The 19,221-nt window shown below is 46.8% G+C and overlaps 1 protein-coding gene across 1 annotated transcript in view; it reads left to right on the top strand.

Annotated features, from left to right (window-relative positions):
- The window catches only part of HS3ST4 (heparan sulfate-glucosamine 3-sulfotransferase 4), a 398,224-nt gene extending 379,899 nt beyond the window's left edge, over positions 1–18,325 (top strand). The window contains exon 2 of the mRNA XM_026011386.2: positions 16,281–18,325. Within this exon, the coding sequence (XP_025867171.2) occupies positions 16,281–16,917 (637 nt within the window). The 3' untranslated portion in view covers positions 16,918–18,325. The remainder of the gene's footprint in view (positions 1–16,280) is intronic.
- Positions 18,326–19,221: the final 896 nt, after the last annotated feature.

Below are 19,221 nucleotides of genomic sequence, written 5' to 3'. Positions count from 1 at the left end.
GGCAATATAATCAGACATGCGACAAAGGCAGTGACTTTTTGTGTGCCCCTCCCCCACCAACCAGCAGCACAGATCCCACTCCCTGGACCTGAGTCTTCCTCATGCTCCCTCCCCTACATGCTAGAACCTGGCTAAGGACTCTGAGTCTAGCCCCAGAGAAGTCTGGAAAAACGTATAGATCCTCACTGAAGTAGATTGGGGTCAGTATATGCTTCTTCAATGGTGATGAGTTAGAATGTTTTGCACAAGAACGGGCAGAAAGTCCCAGTCCTGTGGATAGAACCCAAATAGTAGAAATGGAGGTAAGACAGGATCTCCCAGGCAACAGGTACTCTGGCAGAGGCCATCTATTTTTTTCTGGGCTCCATCTGCTGGGGTCACTGAGAATAGCTGACATATTCTCATCCTGAATGAGATACAGTTCTTACCTGGCAGGTGGAGTCCAATGGATGGGTGTGCTTGGCTATAGGAATTAAGAAAGAGTAGAACCACACAGTTAGATAGGGAAGAGACAATAATTCCCTCTCACTCTTTCTGAAAAGATTTCACTTAAATTGAAGGAGAAAATCTTATTGTGATGCTGATAGGTCTTTAACAGCTAACATTGGTAATTTCCTTTATCAAACAGGAGATCTCAGGGGGATCCCTGGGTGGCTCAGCGGTTTAGTGCCTGCCTTTGGCCCCGGGTGTGATCTGGTGTCCCGGGATCGAGTCCCATATCAGGCTCCCTGCATGGAGCCTGCTTCTCCCTCTGCCGGTGTCTCTGCATCTCTCTCTCTCTCTCTCTCTCTCTCATAAATAAATTTAAAAAAAAATTTTTTAAAGGAGATCTCAGACTCACAGGCTAGGGCAGTCAGAGTCAGAGCTGGGGTCTCATCTGAAGCTCACCTGGGGAAGGATGGTTCCCAAAATTGTGTTGTTGTTGGCAGAGTTCAATTTCATGTAGACTATTGCCTGAGAGCCTAAGCTTCTTGTGGCTGTTGACTAGAGCCTGTTCTCTGTTTTTTGACAAATGGACCTTTCCCTACTATGACTTGCTTCATCAAAGTCAATGAGAGAGAGAGAGCCGATAAAGATGGTTTGCTAACAAGACATGAGTCACAGTGTTACGTAACGATTCATGGAAGTAATATCACATTCCCCACTGCCAAACTCTCTTGATTAGAATCAAGTCGTGGGTTCTGCTCATGCTCAGTGCTCAGTGTACAGAGATTACACAAGGGCGTAAATATAAGGAGGTGGGGATGACTGGGAGTCTGGGAGTCTGTCTGCCCAGCAGTTGTAACTTTTTTCCATTCAAGTATTGAATCAAATAAGGATGAAATTGATTTAAAGAAATATATTGAATCCATGATAACAAGAATGTAAGGGGATGTCCAGAAATGCCAGAGTGTGGCCCTGAGATTGAGAGATGCTCAAGGTTATCAGGATGTGTGAATCACAGTGCCTTTTCATTCATTCACTCATTGGTTCATTCATTTATCTGTCTGTGTTAGGGATCTCCAGAGAAACAGAACGAATAGGGGATGGGATAGTAGATAGTTGATATTTAGACAGACAGTAGATAGATAGAGAGACAGCTAGGGGGCGGGAGGAGGGATCGTTTATAGGAATTGCTGTTGGGATTATGAAGGCCAAAAATCCCACAGTCTGCCATCTGCAGGCTGGAGAACCAGAAAAGTAACTGGTGTAATTTAGTCCAAGTCTGAAGAACTGAGAACCAGGGGAACTGATGTTACGAATCGCAGTCTGAGTGTGAAGGCTGGAGAAACAGGTATATTGAGGTCTGAGGGCATAAGACAGACAAAATGAGCAAAGTTACCCTTCCTCTGCCTTATTTGTTCTATTCAGACCCCCATTAAATTGGATGATGCCTACCCGCATTGGTGAGAGCAGATCTTCTTTGCTCGGTCTATTAATGTCAGTGCTAATCTCGCCCAGAAACACACTCACAGAAAAATAATGCTTTACCCTCTCTCTGGGCCTCCCTGAGCTCAGTCAAGTTGATGCATAAAATTAACTAAGCATCACATCTGTCCACTGGTCTGTCCATCTGTTTATTCATGGAACAACATCAGTCCAGTTCCATCCCTGCCCTGTCCTCTGGGGTTGCAGAGATGGGAAGGATGTGCTGCTGTCTTTCAAGGAGCCTGATTTAGTGATATGTTTCGAAATCCTAGCTGCTCATTAGAATCCTCTGGAGAGCTTTTAGAACATACCAGTGGCCAGACAGCATTGCAGACCAATTGAGTCAGAATCGGGGAGTGGGGCCCGAGGAATTCTAATATCCCTCCAGAGTCAAGGTCCCAGTGTGGAGACTTCATGGCACCTATCCACTTGGCTACAGAACTGGAGACAGAAATTGCTGGAGATACTGTGGGCAGGCTCCACAGCCACAAACCAACCAGAGAAGGGAGCCTCTGGGGAGATCGTTGACTTTGAGGAGGGAACAGACCGAGCCCCACGCTGAACTCCAGTCCCTGGTCTTCATACTTGAGTTTTTCCCTGACCTCCAGCATGAACTCTGGAACTGACCCATCAGTTCAAAGTCCAGACTCAGCTCTTCCTCTGCTTTACTGTTCCAGAGGCTGGAGACGGGTGACTTTATATTACACGTGCCTTTCACAATCGAGGTCTCACCACGTCTAACTGGTTGCCGTTTAGGGGCAAGAGTTGGCATCAGCATCTTCAACGGGCCAGGCTAAGCCTTTCCTACTTTGTCACCAGCTGGTGGCCAGGAGATGGAGACCTATCTGGCATCAGATTAAACCTTCTTTCACCTCCCTTGTCCTGCTCTGGCCTCTCTGGGTGCATGAAATGAGTGTGTATGTGAGTGAAAGTATGAATGTGCATATCCAAGAGGGCCATCCACTTATTCATTGTTCATTAGCTGCCTTTACATACCCAGCCCTATTATAGGTAGATACACAACCCAGTGAGGAAGATACAGTTCTGCCCTCGTGAGGCTTGATTCCAGGTGAGGAGGCATCAGCCATCATGTGAACCAGTAAGCAAATTAGATCATTGTAGGTCTTGACCAATTTCATAAAGTGCAATGAAGAAAAAGCAGGACAGTGAGATAGAAAGCGACTTGGGATTGGAATGGCCAGGGTAAGCCTCTCTGACATAACTTTTAAGTGGTACGCAGACATCATAGGCATCATAGCTGATGGAGCAGACCGGCACTATCCGATACGATGTTATGTAATCGTGTGTCTGCACCTCTGATGCAGTAGCCATAGGCCATCCATAGCTATTAAACACTGAGGTTTTCATCTTTAACTTTAAAAAAAAAATTTTTTAAGCCCAACACAGGGCCCAAAGTCAATGACCCTGAGATCAAGACCTGAGCCAAAATCATGAGTCAGATGCTTAACCGACTGAACCACCCAGGTGCCACAAACTTTAATTTAATTCATTTATATTGAAATAACCACATGGGGCGAGTGGCTTCCCTCTTGGACAGCACAGAGCCAGACATTTAATATAAGATCTGAATAGTGAGAAGCAGCCCGCTGTGCAGGGACCTAGGGGAATAGCGGGAGAGGATGACAACCAGTGCAGAAAGGAAGGAACCTGGAGGCTGGCGGCAGAGAGAGGGCCAGCAGTGCTGTGGCCTGGAGGAAATGGGGTTGATATTGAGTTCAGGGGCATATGCTATAGAGCCTTAGAGATCATAAAGACGGGGGTAATTTTTTTTTAATATAATGAGAGATGAGCAAAAGGATTTCAGCAGAGGAATGATGTAACGATAATGATAATGATAAAAATTGTAGCTAAGGTTTACATAGATTTATTAAGTGGGCTTTATATCTCAGTCCATCCTCAGTAGCATCAATGAAATATTTGTATTCTCATTGAAATCTCCATTTTTAGGCGGCGAAACTCAGGCACACAGAGGTTGAATACTATGCATTACAGTCCACAAGGGCCAGAATTCATATCTGAAGCTGGGCACTTGGCTCAGAGTCCATGCTCTTAAGCACTATGCTCTATTCCCTTCCTCTCGGCCAACGCAAGTGTTGGAAAATTCACTGTGGATCATTGTGGATGAAGGCACGGAGGGGAACAAGGCTGAGATGCCAGCACTCTGGACTCCAGAAGCAGCAGAGAAATGATAGAAAGAAGGGCTTACATTTAAAATATGTTTTAGAGGGCAGCGCGGGTGGCTCAGCGGTTTAGCGCAGCCTTCGGTCCAGGGCGTGGTCCTGGAGACCCAGGATCGGGTCTCACGTCGGGCTCCCTGCATGGAGCCTGCTTCTCCCTCTCTCTCTCTCTCTCTCTCTCTCTCTGATGAATAAATAAATAAAATCTTTAAAAATATATATGCTTTAGAAGTGGAGGCAACAGACAGGACTCCCTAAGGAATTGGGTTGCTGAGCGATGAATGAGGGGAATAAGCAGTAGAGATGGCTCCTAGATTTGGGGCTGAGTCACGGGGTGGGAGGTGCCATTTCCGGAGATGAGGGAGACTGAGGCCGGACTGACCAGGCTGGTGGGGAGGTGGCCGATGCTGCCCTGTGGTGCGCTGGGCAGGTCATAGGGGGAAACTCAGTGCCTCCGTTTGGGCACATTTTCCTTCCTCCCTTCCTTTATTTTTCCTTTCCTCGTTTCCACCTGTGCTCTCTCTTCTCCTTCGTTCCCTCACTTCTCCCATGATGCAGCAAATATTTATTGAAATCTCTTGGCTTCTCGGCAGCGAGTGAGATGCAGGGGACGCAGCCACACACAGAAGTGCCAAATTGCCTTTCTTCTGTGGAGCGTGCTTTCTTTGGAGGACAGACGGACTCTACACAGGAACATAAATACATAAACAAGACAATTTCCAGATTCAAATAAGCCCTATGAAGTGAACAAAAGAAGCTGGTGTGGAGGAGAGAGTAGTTTTAGATGGTGCCTGGGGAAGGGGATTGCGCTCTGAGCGAGTGATGTCTGAGCCAAAACCTGAATGATCAAGAGTCAATTATAGGAGGAGGAGGAGAGTGTGTGTGTGTGTGTGTGTGTGTGTGTGTGAGAGAGAGAGAGAGAGACAGACAGACAGACAGACAGACAGAAAGAGACCATGCAGCCTGATGTGCAGGGCTGTCTGATAATACAAGAATCTTCCTTCCATCCTCATATATGGTGTGTGCATATTTGTGTATACGTCTCTAGGTGTGTGCTGCTCTTCTTTCCTATCTGTCTGTCATTCCCCCATCTGCTATATGATCAGATTGATTGGTTTGAAAATCTGTTTAGTATTTCGTGCACCCCAAGCTGTGAAAGTCAGTTCTGAATAGAGGCACAGTGGGGAGCACTAATTAATTTGTGATTGTACTTAACATCATTGAAGCTGGAGATCCTGATTTGGGGCTGCAACTTTAGGAAGGAGATATCTCAAGGACAACATGGAAGGCTCTGGCCGGGGCACTTTATAGAAGAGGCAGTCTGTCCTACCATCCTGGCCAAGTGTAGGGAAAACGGGGCTTCCAGGCTGCATTAGAGCCAAGAGTACAAGTTTCCTTTGGCAACTATCTCAGTCCCAAGCAAACCCTAGAGCTGGAGCGTGGTGGTGAGAAGAAACATTGTCCCTCACAGGACCGTTCACACCTGTCCTTCGTGTGGATGGATGCTTCCATTTTGACCCACTTCTTTTACAGGTTTCCATGGCAAAGCATGAGTTAACGCAAACAACCCATTGACCAATAAAACAGCAAGTTGCTCTGGCCAGGTTCTTTCGATCACTAGGAGTGAGCACGTACACATCATTTGCACCTGGGCTAAACATTAGGTCATCTCATCATTGGCATGGGTCCTAGGTGGCATTCTCTGAGAATGCCTGATAAACAGGCTTCATACAGAATTAGCAGCAACGATCAACGCATGTACTCATCTCAGGGCTCTAGGACTGAGCCCTGTGTCAGGCTCAGTGGAGAGTCCACTTGGGAGTCTCTCCCTCCCTCTGTCCCTCTCCCCACTCATGCTCTCTCACCGGCTTTCAAATAAATTAATTAGATCATTTAAAGATAATTAAATAAATAAAAGGGCCCTAATCCCATTCATGAGAGCTTCACCCTCATTACTAATCACCTCCCAAATACCATCCCATTGGGTCTTAGGAATTAGTATGTGAATTTGGGAGGGATGCAGACATTCAAGTCTACAGCAGCCTCAAAAGTACCAGAGCTTTTTTTTCTTTTAAGGTTTTATTTATTTATTTGACAGAGAGAGGGGGCGCAAGCGGAGGGAGGGACAGAGGAAGGGCAGGAGAGAGAAGCAGACTCCCCACTGAGCAGGGAGCCTGATGTGTTGTTCCATCCCAGGACCCTGATACCATGACCTGAGCTGAAGGCAGATGTTTACCCGACTGAGCCACCCAGGCACCCCAGTACCAACCCTTTTAATTGTCACAAAACATGCTCTGCTACTGGTCTTGCTTGTGATCTCCACTGTATACAGTGAGGAATTTGAGGTTTTCTGAAGTCCCTTAGAGTGTGGGTGGCAGCACCAGGCTCCTAGGCACAGGCAGCAGCTGTATCCACCGCCAGCAGCTTGGGGAACACTACCTTTTGGGCAGAGCACCAGGCTCAGGAGGCATGGCCACAAATGGTCAATCAAGAAATGCCCTAGGCAAGCAAGTGACGCTGGGACCTCCACCAGCGGGCCTGGCCAGCATCTTGAGAAGCAGGTGGCACAAAGCAAGGGGTGGTCCAAGAAAAGGCAAGATGGGAGTGAAAAACCTGGCATTTGAGTCATCACCTTCGTGCAGAACAGTGTCTTTGCCACTCGGAGGCCAGGGTTGCGGTGGCCACACAGAGGCTGCAGGGCTTAGATGTGCCTCGGGGGTACACGGCGGGAGCAAGCGGGGCTCTGATCAGCAGCAGGATGCCGGTGAGAGGGAGGGGGGGCTGGCAGTGTCCCAGAGGCGGGGACGAGCTGACACACAGCTGGGAGCGCAGGGGGAGGCTGAGAGACTTGGAAAGCAGCCTTCCCGAGAGGACCCCTGGCCTGGCACCGTCTGTTAAATCGTGAGCATGAGACACCAGCGCAGACACGCTGACTCCTCCGTAATCATCATTTAATTGTGGCACCTGCCCTTTGAAACGCTGAGCCCGAGGAAAGAAAACACAATAAAACAGCTAGTAGAGGTTGGCATGTGAGGATCTGCAGTGGGGCAGGGCACTCTTTGAACGTGTATGAATAAAGTATCAGACAGGTATATGCTCTGCGTGGAAACCCCAGTCGGGGCAGGTGCCGTGTGCTTCAGAATCTCATGGATTCAAAGTCACAGAGCGTCTTGTCTTCAAACCTCTGGGGCGAGATGGTCCAATAACAAAAGAGAAAGAGTTGGAGGGACAGCTGTGGGTAAAGGGCGCTGGTGAAAGCTGAGGTTATAGGCGGACAATGGTTTGGATTTTAGAACCATGCTGCCAACCTGCGGGCTTGAGAATTGTTACAAAGGACTTACGTGTCGCTGCAGATGCCACGCATGGAGCAGAAACTAAATCAATAAAAATCTCATATAAACACACACACACACACACACACACTCACACCCGGGGCAACCTGAATTCATTTTAAAGGATTATCGAATTCGTGGTTACTTTCTGTCCATATGTGTTTTCTAGATCAAACCATATGAACAAGTTCCCTCCTGTCATATGGTGGTCTGTTGATGCTAAAGATGAGTGATGGCTCTGGAAAAGTCAGAGACAACAGGGAGAAATAGAAGTGATGCCTACAGTTGGTGTAAAGTGAGGCTTTCCAAGTGCTTTGAGCACCTCAGCTTGGCCAAGGAGAAAAAAAGTTCTAGTAATCCACTGAAATAGGTGCCCCACCAAAGCTCTTTGGTGCTCTAAGAGTGGGTTGTAGCAACACCTATCGGAGAGGTGTGACTCACCGTCCCGTCCCCGTTTATGTAGGGGTGCCTATATGAGGCAGCCTACTGTGGTCCGACAGATTCAGAATTTGGGCAGGGCCGTTATCCTACACTCACTCAACAAACAGATTTGTTCGCACCTACCCTGTGCTACATGACACTGGCAGTAAGAAGGGAGAGGTACCGGTGCCCTGGACAAGGATGCCTGATACCTTTTCTTGTGAATGAGTAAGAGATGTTATCTGCAGTCCACGAAGATGGAACTGGGGATCAAAGGCACGCAGTGAGTTTGCTCAAAGCTGAGTGTGGTTTGGAGAGGGAACCCTCAACTTGGCCACACACCTTGGTCAGGATGAGCGTGCACTTCGCAAGGCTTCTGAAGGGGGTGATGGTGGAAGCCGGAGTCCTGTGACTCCCAAACTGAAACTCATGCACTTCAATGAATTCTCAGAGACAAAGGTGGACTTCTTAAACTAGTCTTACATTTCAAAAAAAAAAAAAAAGCAAACTTCCCCCAGACAAGATCTTGCTCTTGGTTTTATCTCTTGATTCTAGCACAGTGCCTGGCACACTGTATTGGCAAATGAATGAACACATGAATGGCTGGTTTTCTTTTGGGCTACCGCTTGTTTCAGCATAGTGATCTTGGCTTTCTCCAGTGAAGAAATGCTGATTGCATCTAGCTCTGATATGTAAAGTAATACATTTATAATTACGTGGATAAGTTGGCTCCAAAACTTAGATCCAGTAAAGGGAAACATCTGTAGGATAAGAGATCAGTATGGAAATCCATTAAGGCACGCGAGGGAAGACAGTCAACCCTCTGTGACCGACGCATTTCTCCACCCTCCAGGGGCAGTTGGGCCACCCCTAGAATACCTAGTCGTCTTCTGAGCTCCAGAGAAGGTGCTGCGAGCCCTGAATCTGTCAAGCCAGTTTCTCCTTGGGGCCTGATCCAAGAACATTCATGTAGGGATCTTAATATTCCATGTGACCGGCTCTTGACTACTCAGGGAGTGAAAAACACCATTGGGTTGATTTAAAAAAAAAACAAAACAACTGTGAAGTCCTCATTGTACTCATTTGGAAGAGCAAGAACAACCTCTGAAAAGCTGTGAGTCAGCCTACTGTAGAACTGGAAATGGCCTGAAAGCGGGGTGGGGGGGGTCTTCCTTTTTTCTGTTTTTATCTTGTATTCTGTCTCTGGCCACAAAAGGACTTAGTATATATGTGGTGTCATTAACTTCTGATCTTTTGAGATAGATGCCACCCCATGTGGCTCGCGACATTTGGCAGTCCTCAGAAGGAAGTAAGGAGCATCACTTTCCCGAATGATTCTTCTCTCAGACTCGAATATGTTCTCTTATTTCCTCACTTCCGCTTTCTGGTTCCTGGCCTCCACAGATATCCTAAACCCTCACCTTATTCATTTGTGATGACATCTTCAGAAATGTATCCCCTAGGACCCTGGGCTGCTCTGCAAAAGGTGTTAGAGGTGGCTCTGAATAATGATCAGTAGAGGACTTCTGTTCAAACTCGTCTTGTGGGCTTCAAGTCAAGTTTAATTTGTATTAGAATAAAAACCTTTCTTGAAATTCAAGGGCCAAGGGATGTATGATGATGGTGGTTGAGGTAGGGGGTGAGGGTCATGATGAATTCCCTGCCTTTTCTTCCAGATGAGTCTCCCAGGGAAAAAACCAAACACAGGATAATTTCTCTATAGGTCATTGTAATCCATAAATTATTAATATATCATCCAGCTCCATCTGCTCTGAGTCTCATAACTCCACTCCCAAGGCCCTCAAGCTTAGCGAATGGCCCCACTCTTCCGACCTTGGGAATATCCAAAACATTAGGAGGAAGTTCCTAAATACTGCTCTTTCTAATCCTACCCACGTCCCACCAAATCTCAAGACCTTATCAACTGTGATGCCACATCTCTCTCTGGACCCTCATTTCTCCACCGGAGGTCAATATCCTATCCGCTCCTTAGGTTCTAGCTCCACTCTGGACCTCCCTCTTGAAGAGTGGTGTCATCCTGAGGAATGGTGAGGACCACAGGCTCTGGTGGGTTTCAAGTCCCACATAGGGGACTGCCATATAGGGGCTGTATGATCTAGTCAAGGCCTGTAGCTTCTCTGAGCCCCAATTGGTCCATGGAGAACATGGGGAATAAGGAGTATCTATGCGGTTCATCTACTTCAATAAAGCTGATGCTTCTACTCCCTTCCTGATGTGTCTCTGACAAAGACCATCCTAAACCTAATCCTAAAATAGCTGTACCTACCTGGCACAAACTTTATAACAACAAAAATGCTGAAGACCTGGGTTCACTCTTTTCTCCCCCACCGTGGCCATGTGTCATTTAAAACTGCAATGCTCAGCGGTTGAGCATCTGCCTTCAGCTCAGGTCCTGATCCAGGGGTCCTGGGATCAAGTTCCACAGGGAGCCTGCTTCTCCCTCTGCCCATGTCTCTGCCTCTGTGTGTCTCTCATGAATAAATAAAATCTTTTTTTTTTTAATAAATAAAACCGCAATGCTTTCCTCACTTTTTTTTTCCAGTTACTTAAATTCTTTGTGTATCTTCAAAGCCCACTTCTTTCTTCCCTCTTTCCTCCTCCTTCATCCCCCCTTCATTTCTTCTTGTCTTTCTTTCTCCCCTCCCTTCTGATCTCCTTCATTCTTGCTACTTCTCTTCCTCCTCCCTCCCTCTCTCCTGCCTACACCTTCCCTTCTCCTCCACCTTCTTCCTGGGCGCATGCAGGATGCAGCTGAGACAGGTCGGGGATCATCTGTCCACAACAGGTATGTCCCCTCTGAACCACAGATCATACACATGGGCCGTTCAGACCTTTCATTCGAAAAGGACTTAGAGTCCGTCCACGGAGGGCAGGTCCCAGGCATGCTGGATCATCAAGATATACCCAACACCTGGTGCATAACCAGCACCAATAAATACTTGATGGGATTAATGAGAGGATTAATATTAACACAGCCCTTTCATTGTACAGGTCCAGAGAGAAAAAAAATCCCTGCCCTCAATTCATTCAGCAAGTTAGTTGTTAAGTCTGAGCTGTAACTCAAGATCCCTGCTGTCTCGGCTGCAATTAGGCTGATAGTCATAGGGCCCCAGGGCACGCTGCTTTTCTTGGGTCTTTATATCCGACTGGGAGTTTTCAAATGGTTTGACTCTCCACCTCCAGAGGTTCCAGGATTCCTGAGTTTGGTCTTCAAAACCCCAATGAATTTCCAAAAGAATGGAGCAGGGCAAGTCCTGCCTCTTTCCTTGGACAGGGTTCATGGTCGCTCCGGCTTTCCACTGGCACATCTTTATAACAGAGCAGTGAATCCTCCTGTATTTGTGAGCTTCTCCAGCCAGGAGAACGTGGGGAACTGCCTTGTTCCAGGGCTTGGCAAGCAGCAGGTGCTCGATTGACTTTCTAAGTGAGTTCTCCCCTCAATGCGGAGGAAGTGGCCCTATCTCATGCCCTTGCTCTAACCACCATTCTCTTGGGTTACAGTTCATCGGGAGGGCTCAGAAAATATTGCTAATTTATGCACCATTTGTTCCACTGGAAAAATGCATTTGGGAAAATGTGAGCTGCCCACATACCTCCAATTCAGGCAAGCCAAAGGCAAGCTCCGCCACTGACCCTTCCAGAGAGAATGGGCACTTTATATCTAACACGGGTGATTGCTTTCTCCCTCGGCGTTCATGATGGTATCCATTTGCTTCAATTGAGGAGGCCCCGGAGAGAGATATCACAAATTGAACGATGTAGCTTGATCTGGCAAGAATTTCTGGGGATTCTGGCCTGGGTTTCTGTAACTCCCTGTGGTAAGTCAGTGACAGCCCACCTTTACAACATAACATAATGAGTCTCATTTTAACATTCAGCTTTGCCACCCACTAGCGGAGTGACCTTGGGCCAGTCCTGTGACCTTGCCGAGCCTCTGTAGTTCTATTCAGCCTTGTCAGGCAGCAACAAAAAGAGCTTGGGCGCCAGCTATGATGACAGACAGACCTGAGATGGGATTTCAAGGCCACTTTTGTGACTTTGGGCAAATGAATCGATTTCACTGGGCCTCAGTTTCCTGACCTCTAGGATGGGGATAGCAGTTGTATCTTCTAAATTGTATCTTCTTAAGAAGATACAACTTCTTCTGGAAGAAGTGGAAGGGGAGTTCTTAAAGAGAGTTCTTTAAACACAAACAGCCAATACATCGAGAACCTTCTCTATATAAGGGATGCTTTTTGATATTAACTTACTCCTTCTTCATAAAGTCCCACTGAGATGGATCTGTTTAGTCCGTTGCCCATTTTCCAGATAATGAGACTGAGATACAGATTACCTAAGTTAAGTAATTTGCCCAGGGTCATACAGCTAATAACTGGATCCAAACTCAGGAAGTCTGAAGTCTGTGTGCTTATTAATCAACAAGGCTGGAGAGTCCAGTGTCTCGAAAGTGCTTAAAGAAGCGGGTCCGGCATCAGAATTGGGACTCAGACCACAAAGCGCAGCCCGGAGCGAGCACTCAGTGAACGGTGCATGGTGACTTTGTTGGCAGTGCCTCCCATGAGGACCCCGGGCGCTGACCTGCGCTCACACGGGGCTTGTGCTCCACAGAGCACCCCCACCCCAGCGAGAGTTTGGGGAGCGGTGAGCGCATTGGATGGTGGCTCATAAACATTTGGGGCTGAGAGCAGATGTGTGATCTTGCAGAATGCTTCTCGCTTCAGGACTGTGTGTTGACGTTGGTGTCACGGCTGCTCTGAGCACCCCAGATACTGTTAACGAGCTGTTCCAAGCCCAGATGCGGTGTTTTCTCACCATATGGTCCGCACTGAAGTGCATGGTCTTTCAGACAGGGACGGCACGGAACTCACACGCGCCGAACCTCCGAGCGTGGAAAACCTACTTAGAGGGGCCGTGCCCTCCAAGTGCCCCAGTTCTCCTCACATGCAGGGATCACGCTTTCGTCTGTATGCCATCCATGGATTCCTCCAACAACCACAGACAGTTAGGGGGCCGCTACCGTATGCGGCAGGCACTGTGTTAGATTCTGGGGATACTCAGTGGTTGCCTTCAGCTCAGGGCATGATCCCGGGGTCCTGGGATCGAGTCCCACATCAGGCCCCTGCAGGGAGCCTGCATCTCCCTCTGCCTGTGTCTCTGCCTCTCTCTGTATGTCTCATGAATAAATAAATAGAATCTTAAAAAAAGATTCTAGGGATACGAAGGTGAATAAAACATGGCCCTCAGCTTCCAGGGAGGTGAGGGAGGTGTTCCAGCCCCCACGAAGGGCTTGGGAACAAAACACTTTGACAGTATTCTAAGCTCTCTGGTACAGCTAATTAGCAAGGACTCCGGAAAGAAAAGGAATACATGAATGAATGAATGAAACTAGTTAGAAGCAGTTTTGGAAGGGGCTTCATAGAGGCTGAGCAGTTACTGCGTGTCTTCTTCGTGGCACAAAGCCCTGGGTAGCTCATACCACACACTTGTATCTTGGCTCATTGAGATGGTCTCACCGGGTATGCCCAAATGCTGGACGTCTCCCTAAATTACACGTTTCAATTCATCTGTCACAAAATCAAAGTCATGTAGGCTCCTCTGCTCCCCTCTGCCTTCTTCAGCACCTCTTCTCTCATTCCCTTTGGCACTAAGCACAGAGCCGGGCACAGTGGCTTGGAGGTTGGGTACCATTTCATCCCAGAGGCTTCACAAACACTCAAGATTGTTGCCCACCTTAGCAATTAGCCCAAAGTGAAGAAGATGAATTTGAAAGGAGCCTACTGGAAAGACAAAGACCGAGATCTGAGAAATGAATGGCAGAGAACAAACGAGAAGAAAAATCTAGCAGATGCTCTGGGGTGAGGGGGTGGGGGTGGGGGAGACCAAGAAATAAACATGCAACAGTATGTCCAAAGGATGAAAAATCTGCATAGAGCCATGTAAAAATATCTGTCTTCAGGTAATCATTTGCATCGATATTTAATATTTTCATAATGCGACATGAGTTTCATACTATGAGAAGTTCTCTCTCCTCATAGTAGGTAGGACGTCAGCATGTTCCTTAAACTCAGGCTGAACTAAGTCGCTCCCCTCATCCGTCACCAGCCTCCAGGTCAGGATGTGTGGTTGGTGATATTGCTCAAATGAGAGTATCCTTTACCCCTAGAACCATTCCTTCATTCTGTTTTTCAGCTTTGCCATGTGGTGAAATAGTATTTTTTCCTGGCTTTTCTCTAAGAATTGCCATGCTAATGGCCTTGTAGACCTGGTGTAAGATTTAAAGATTCTGGAACTCACCGGGTACTCTTCTAAGTGATTTATTTACCTGCATTATCATATTTGATCTTCATTATAACCCCAGAAGGGGGGGAGACTCTGATTAGCCCTATTTTTTGAGATGAGAAACTAGGGGTTCAGTGTGGGTTTAAGTGTGCTTCCTAGATGGCTTCAGAACTTCAGAGTAAATTCAAGTTTTATCAACTTCACAGTGACGGGGGGTAGTCAGTCCTACATACCTGACTCCCAAAGGCTTTGCATTCCCGAGCCCTGCCCTCCGCACAAGACAGTTAAATCTGGTGAGAGCCAAACAGGCACATAAAGATGTTCAAAATACTTTGGAGAATATGCAGTCCAAGATGAGCATGAGTATGGCTGGGTATTGCTTTGATCTGAAAACTTCTTGCGGTCCAGCCATTTATGCTCTAACAACATCTGACTCTTTGTGAAGCTCTCTACTGGGCAAATTCCTCTTGCCTAATAAAAGTGCTTGCCAAGAAAGCTCAAAACCCAGTAGCAATTAATTATTGACGGAGCATGTGAATTAGAGATAAAAGAAAAGTCGTTCTTTCTCCACACACGCGATAGTAAATAAATTTAATTATGGTAGGGGAAGCTAAGGGATCTTTGTCTGTATTAAGTTTTATTAGCTGAGACATTTAAAAGCATGTCATCACAACAAAGAGGGCTTGTGTAATCCTAAATGTACCACTTCGATGCAGGGCTCAGAAGTGAATAGATTTAATGGAGCACATGGTGGCAGATGGCCTGCTGTACCAACAGGTATAACAGGTTTATCGTCAATTAACTTTGGTCTACATATGCCTATAGCAAATTGACTGTATAATAGGATCCTGAGCCTCTTTTATCATGGATAGGCCTGCCACATTGGGATTGGGGAACAAATAGCCTCAAAACTCCTTTAGTGTCTTGAAACTCCCAAATGTGACGAGGCCACTCTGAAGGAGAACACGGATGGAGGAGTGGGTTTGCAGGTGCATCCTAGTGAAGGAAACCGAGAGATGTGATGTGGGATCTACCACTGGCTCACTGGGCAACCTTGGGAGCTAAGTAAAGAAGAGCTCCATTTATAGAACCAGACCCCAGGCTAGGTGCATTCACACCGTGTATGGCATTTTATTCTGAACTTGAACTTGGGGTGAGCTTTAGGATTTTACAAAGGAGGATAACAAGAGGATGTGATTGAACTTGTTAAGGTCAAGAAGCCCATCTGGTTCCCTGTCTTTGGGCTTCATTTCCTCATTTGCCCAGGGATACTTTTGGAGTAAGTCAAGGCTCAGCAAACATTTTCCTAAAGGGCCAGAGAGTGAATATGCTTGGGTTTGTGTGTCATACAGTCCCGGTTGCAGCTACTCAGATCTGCTGTTGTAGTGCAGAAGCAGCCATGGACAGTACATCAAGGAAGGAGGATGGCTGTGTTCCAGTGAAAGTTTATTTATGGGCACTGAAATTTGAATTTCATGTAATTTTCATGCATCACAAAATGTTATTATTATTATTATGTTGGGTTTTTTCCCAACCGTTTAGAGATTAAAAATCAGTCTTAGCAGCAAGCCATACAAAACAGGAGAGCCAGGGAGTAGTTGGCCAACCCACAGTCTAGATAATCTTTGAGTTCTTGGTGCCCTCAAACATTTTCCAAAAGCTGCTATGACAATGGTGATATCCTTGATTTATTAAGCTCTTGCACATGCCAGATTCTGTGCTAAATGCTTTACAAGTGTTATCTCCCTTAATCCGTATAACTACAGTGCGAAGTTAAGTGCTGTCATTACCTCTGTTTCAGAGATTACACAAAAACTAATACATAGAGAAATTAAGGATATATCTCAGTCGAACATAACTGGTAAGTGATAGGGCAGCAATTTAAACCCACGTTGTATGAGATTCCCAAGAATGAATGCAGAAGCCTTATGCTGCCTTTCCTGATAATGCTATAATCACAACCACAGTGGGACATAAGAGTTACCAAGAATTCCTAGGATTCATCAATGAATTTTATTTTGTAGTTCCACATGAGACTCTTTATGTCACACATTTTGTGCAAACAGTTGTAATAGTTCTGGATAGGAATGACCACTCTCTTTCCTTTCCCTCCCTCTTCTAGAAATGTGATGCCTAAGACTCTGGACGGGCAGGTAACCATGGAGAAGACACCAAGTTACTTTGTGACAAACGAGGCTCCCCAGCGCATCCACGCCATGGCCAAGGACATCAAATTGATCGTGGTGGTGAGGAACCCCGTGACCAGGGCCATCTCTGACTACACCCAGACGCTGTCAAAGAAACCCGAGATCCCCACCTTTGAGGTGCTGGCTTTCAAAAACCGGACCCTAGGGCTGATCGACGCCTCCTGGAGTGCCATTCGAATAGGGATCTATGCTCTGCACCTGGAAAACTGGCTCCAGTATTTCCCCCTCTCCCAAATCCTCTTTGTCAGTGGTGAGCGACTCATAGTGGACCCTGCTGGGGAAATGGCCAAAGTACAGGATTTTCTAGGCCTCAAGCGTGTTGTGACTGAAAAACATTTCTATTTCAACAAAACCAAGGGGTTCCCTTGTTTAAAGAAGCCAGAAGACAGCAGTGCCCCAAGATGCTTAGGCAAGAGCAAAGGTCGGACTCATCCTCGCATCGACCCAGATGTGATACACAGACTGCAGAAATTCTACAAACCCTTCAACATGATGTTTTACCAAATGACTGGTCAAGACTTCCAGTGGGAACGGGAAGAGGGTGACAAATGAAGTTAGAGAAGACGAGGGAAGGCTAGTGAATAGCTAAAGAGGCTCCTTACCTGAGTCCTGAATCCCCTCAGCGGGGTCTTGCCTCACAGGAGTGCCATGTAGATCCCCCCTCCCCTTTGTCCATTCAGGACCACTTCTAACACTGTAGGCTTGAACAAAGGGATGGATCCCATGGCATCCTTTGTGGAGCCACTGGGTTTGTCTGGGCAGCAGCATCTGGTTGACCAGATGGCCACCAGGAGCCACTGCTAATTCTTGTCTTCTGCTAATTAATAGAGCCTAAAGACAGGATAAAGAGCTGTCAAGGTCAGAGACAGTGCCAGGAATGTTTCTTTAAGTGATAAACAAAACAAAACAAAAAAAAGGAAGGTCTACTTTGGCCACTTCAGAAACCTGAGTCCTAGCCCTGTATCTGGCACAGCCCTCTGCTGTACAAATCTTTGCTTTGGCATCTCTCCAGAATGCTACTTGTGGCTGAGTGCTCCAGGACTCCTAGGGAGCCAGGTCCTTTCTCTAAAGTGTCTCTAGCCTTCTCCTTCCAGGTCTCACTCCACGACCCTTTGACTTCCTCCCTCCTTACCTTATGAAGGCAGAGGCATGCACGTTCCTCACCAGAAAAAACAACAACAAACAAACAAAAAACTGACACCCTTGGAAAAGGCATTCTTTCCAAGAGCCCTCTAAGGAGGGTCCCGGGCTGTGGTGAAGCTTAGCATAGGCCCTCATAATAGAATCAGGCCTACATGGCTGTTCTTGGAGCTGTGTGAGTGATTGCCTTTGAGTTCCAAGCCCTGGTTGGTAAAGATAAATGTTATTTCTGGGGGTGAAAAAAGAAGGCCAGATCTTTGGGTGGGAGGTCTCCATACATGAAGACCCTTCCCGCCATGGTTCCAAGGAATGCTTTCGGGGTGGGCTCTGTCCCTGAGGTTCCCCAGAGGGTCAAGGACCAGATAGTTGGCATGTCTTCCGTTCTAAGTAATCCTGAGCAACACAGCGAATGGGATCAGTCAACATTCTTCTGTTTGCCCATCGATTCCCCCTCATGGTCATCTGATGTTTCATTTACTCTACTCAGACATGGCACACTGGGGCAGTGACAGAGTGCCAACTCCATCTATGGCAGGTCGTCAGATCCAGTCTATGGATACGGGAAAGGGCAAGGGCTGTCTGCAGACACCCCCTTCAAGGGCTGCTGAACGAAGTGTCTCTTCCCATTACTTTGATTTGATTAAAATGCCGCATTTGATGTCAAGCACTTGGTCACAGATCTCCCAAACCAGGAACTGTTCTAATAAATTTGGAAATGTGTATGAGTGGTGGGGGGGAGCTAAGTCTGTTCACCTGTTATTAAACTCATTTCTTCCCGCTAAATGAAAACTGTGTTGTTATAAAGCTTAATGCAACCTGATTGATGGGCTTTGATGGTGTGTTTGTATTGGTCATCTCCAACCCCACCCCTACCCTGGAATTCTGGGAGGACCCCTTCTCTGGGGTGGCCAGAAAGTCCCAGATTAGAGAATCTTCCTGGGAATTGCGTCTGCAGGGCCAGATAATTCTTGAAATAGCACAAAGGAAGGGACTCTGTAAGGAGTGCAGCTTTCTTTATCTTAACTAATCCTGGCAAGAAATGGACTGATACACTAGACTCAGAAACAACCTTACAAATAATTTTTTTTGCCAGATAAGAAAGCAATTTTTGAACTGAAGGCAACCCATACACCTTCACCACCAAAGTAAAAAAAGATACAGATAAATACACGCATATACAAACCTATCTCTTTGAAGGAAGAAATGCATGCTGGTTCAGAACGGCGTTTTGTGGCCTGGCCGGTGTGGGCCTTGTATAAGCAGAGCCAAGAGTGGGTCTTGCTACCCATTGCGGGTGGCTGTGGGGTTTTTCAGGCTACAGCTTCCTGAACATCAGTGCAGACTTCTTGTGGACTCCAGAGCTCTAGGGTGGAGTGCAGGCACCTGTCCTTTCAAGAATATTCTTAGGGGAGCTGGGATTGAGAACAGCTAGTGGGACAAGCATTCTCTCTGTCTCTGTCTCTGTCTCTCTCTCTCTCTCTCTTTCTTTTTTTGAGTTCAGTGGCAAATAGGTAAGGAGTGATCTCACAACATAGTCAAAGGAGCATCTGGATGTAAGAAGGTTTTAAGGAATATTTTTTTCTACCAGCTAAGACCAGCTAAGAAGGCCATTACACCTTCTTACCTCACTTACCCTCGTATCTTCTAACCTGGGTGGACATGCATTGATTCAGCTCCTCAATTACAATTACTTCCCACTTTCCATCTCCCTGGCTA

This window comes from Vulpes vulpes, chromosome 3, assembly GCF_048418805.1.
Source record: "Vulpes vulpes isolate BD-2025 chromosome 3, VulVul3, whole genome shotgun sequence".
Classification (NCBI taxonomy): Eukaryota; Metazoa; Chordata; class Mammalia; order Carnivora; family Canidae; genus Vulpes; species Vulpes vulpes.
This window is presented reverse-complemented; position numbering and strand designations above follow the sequence as displayed.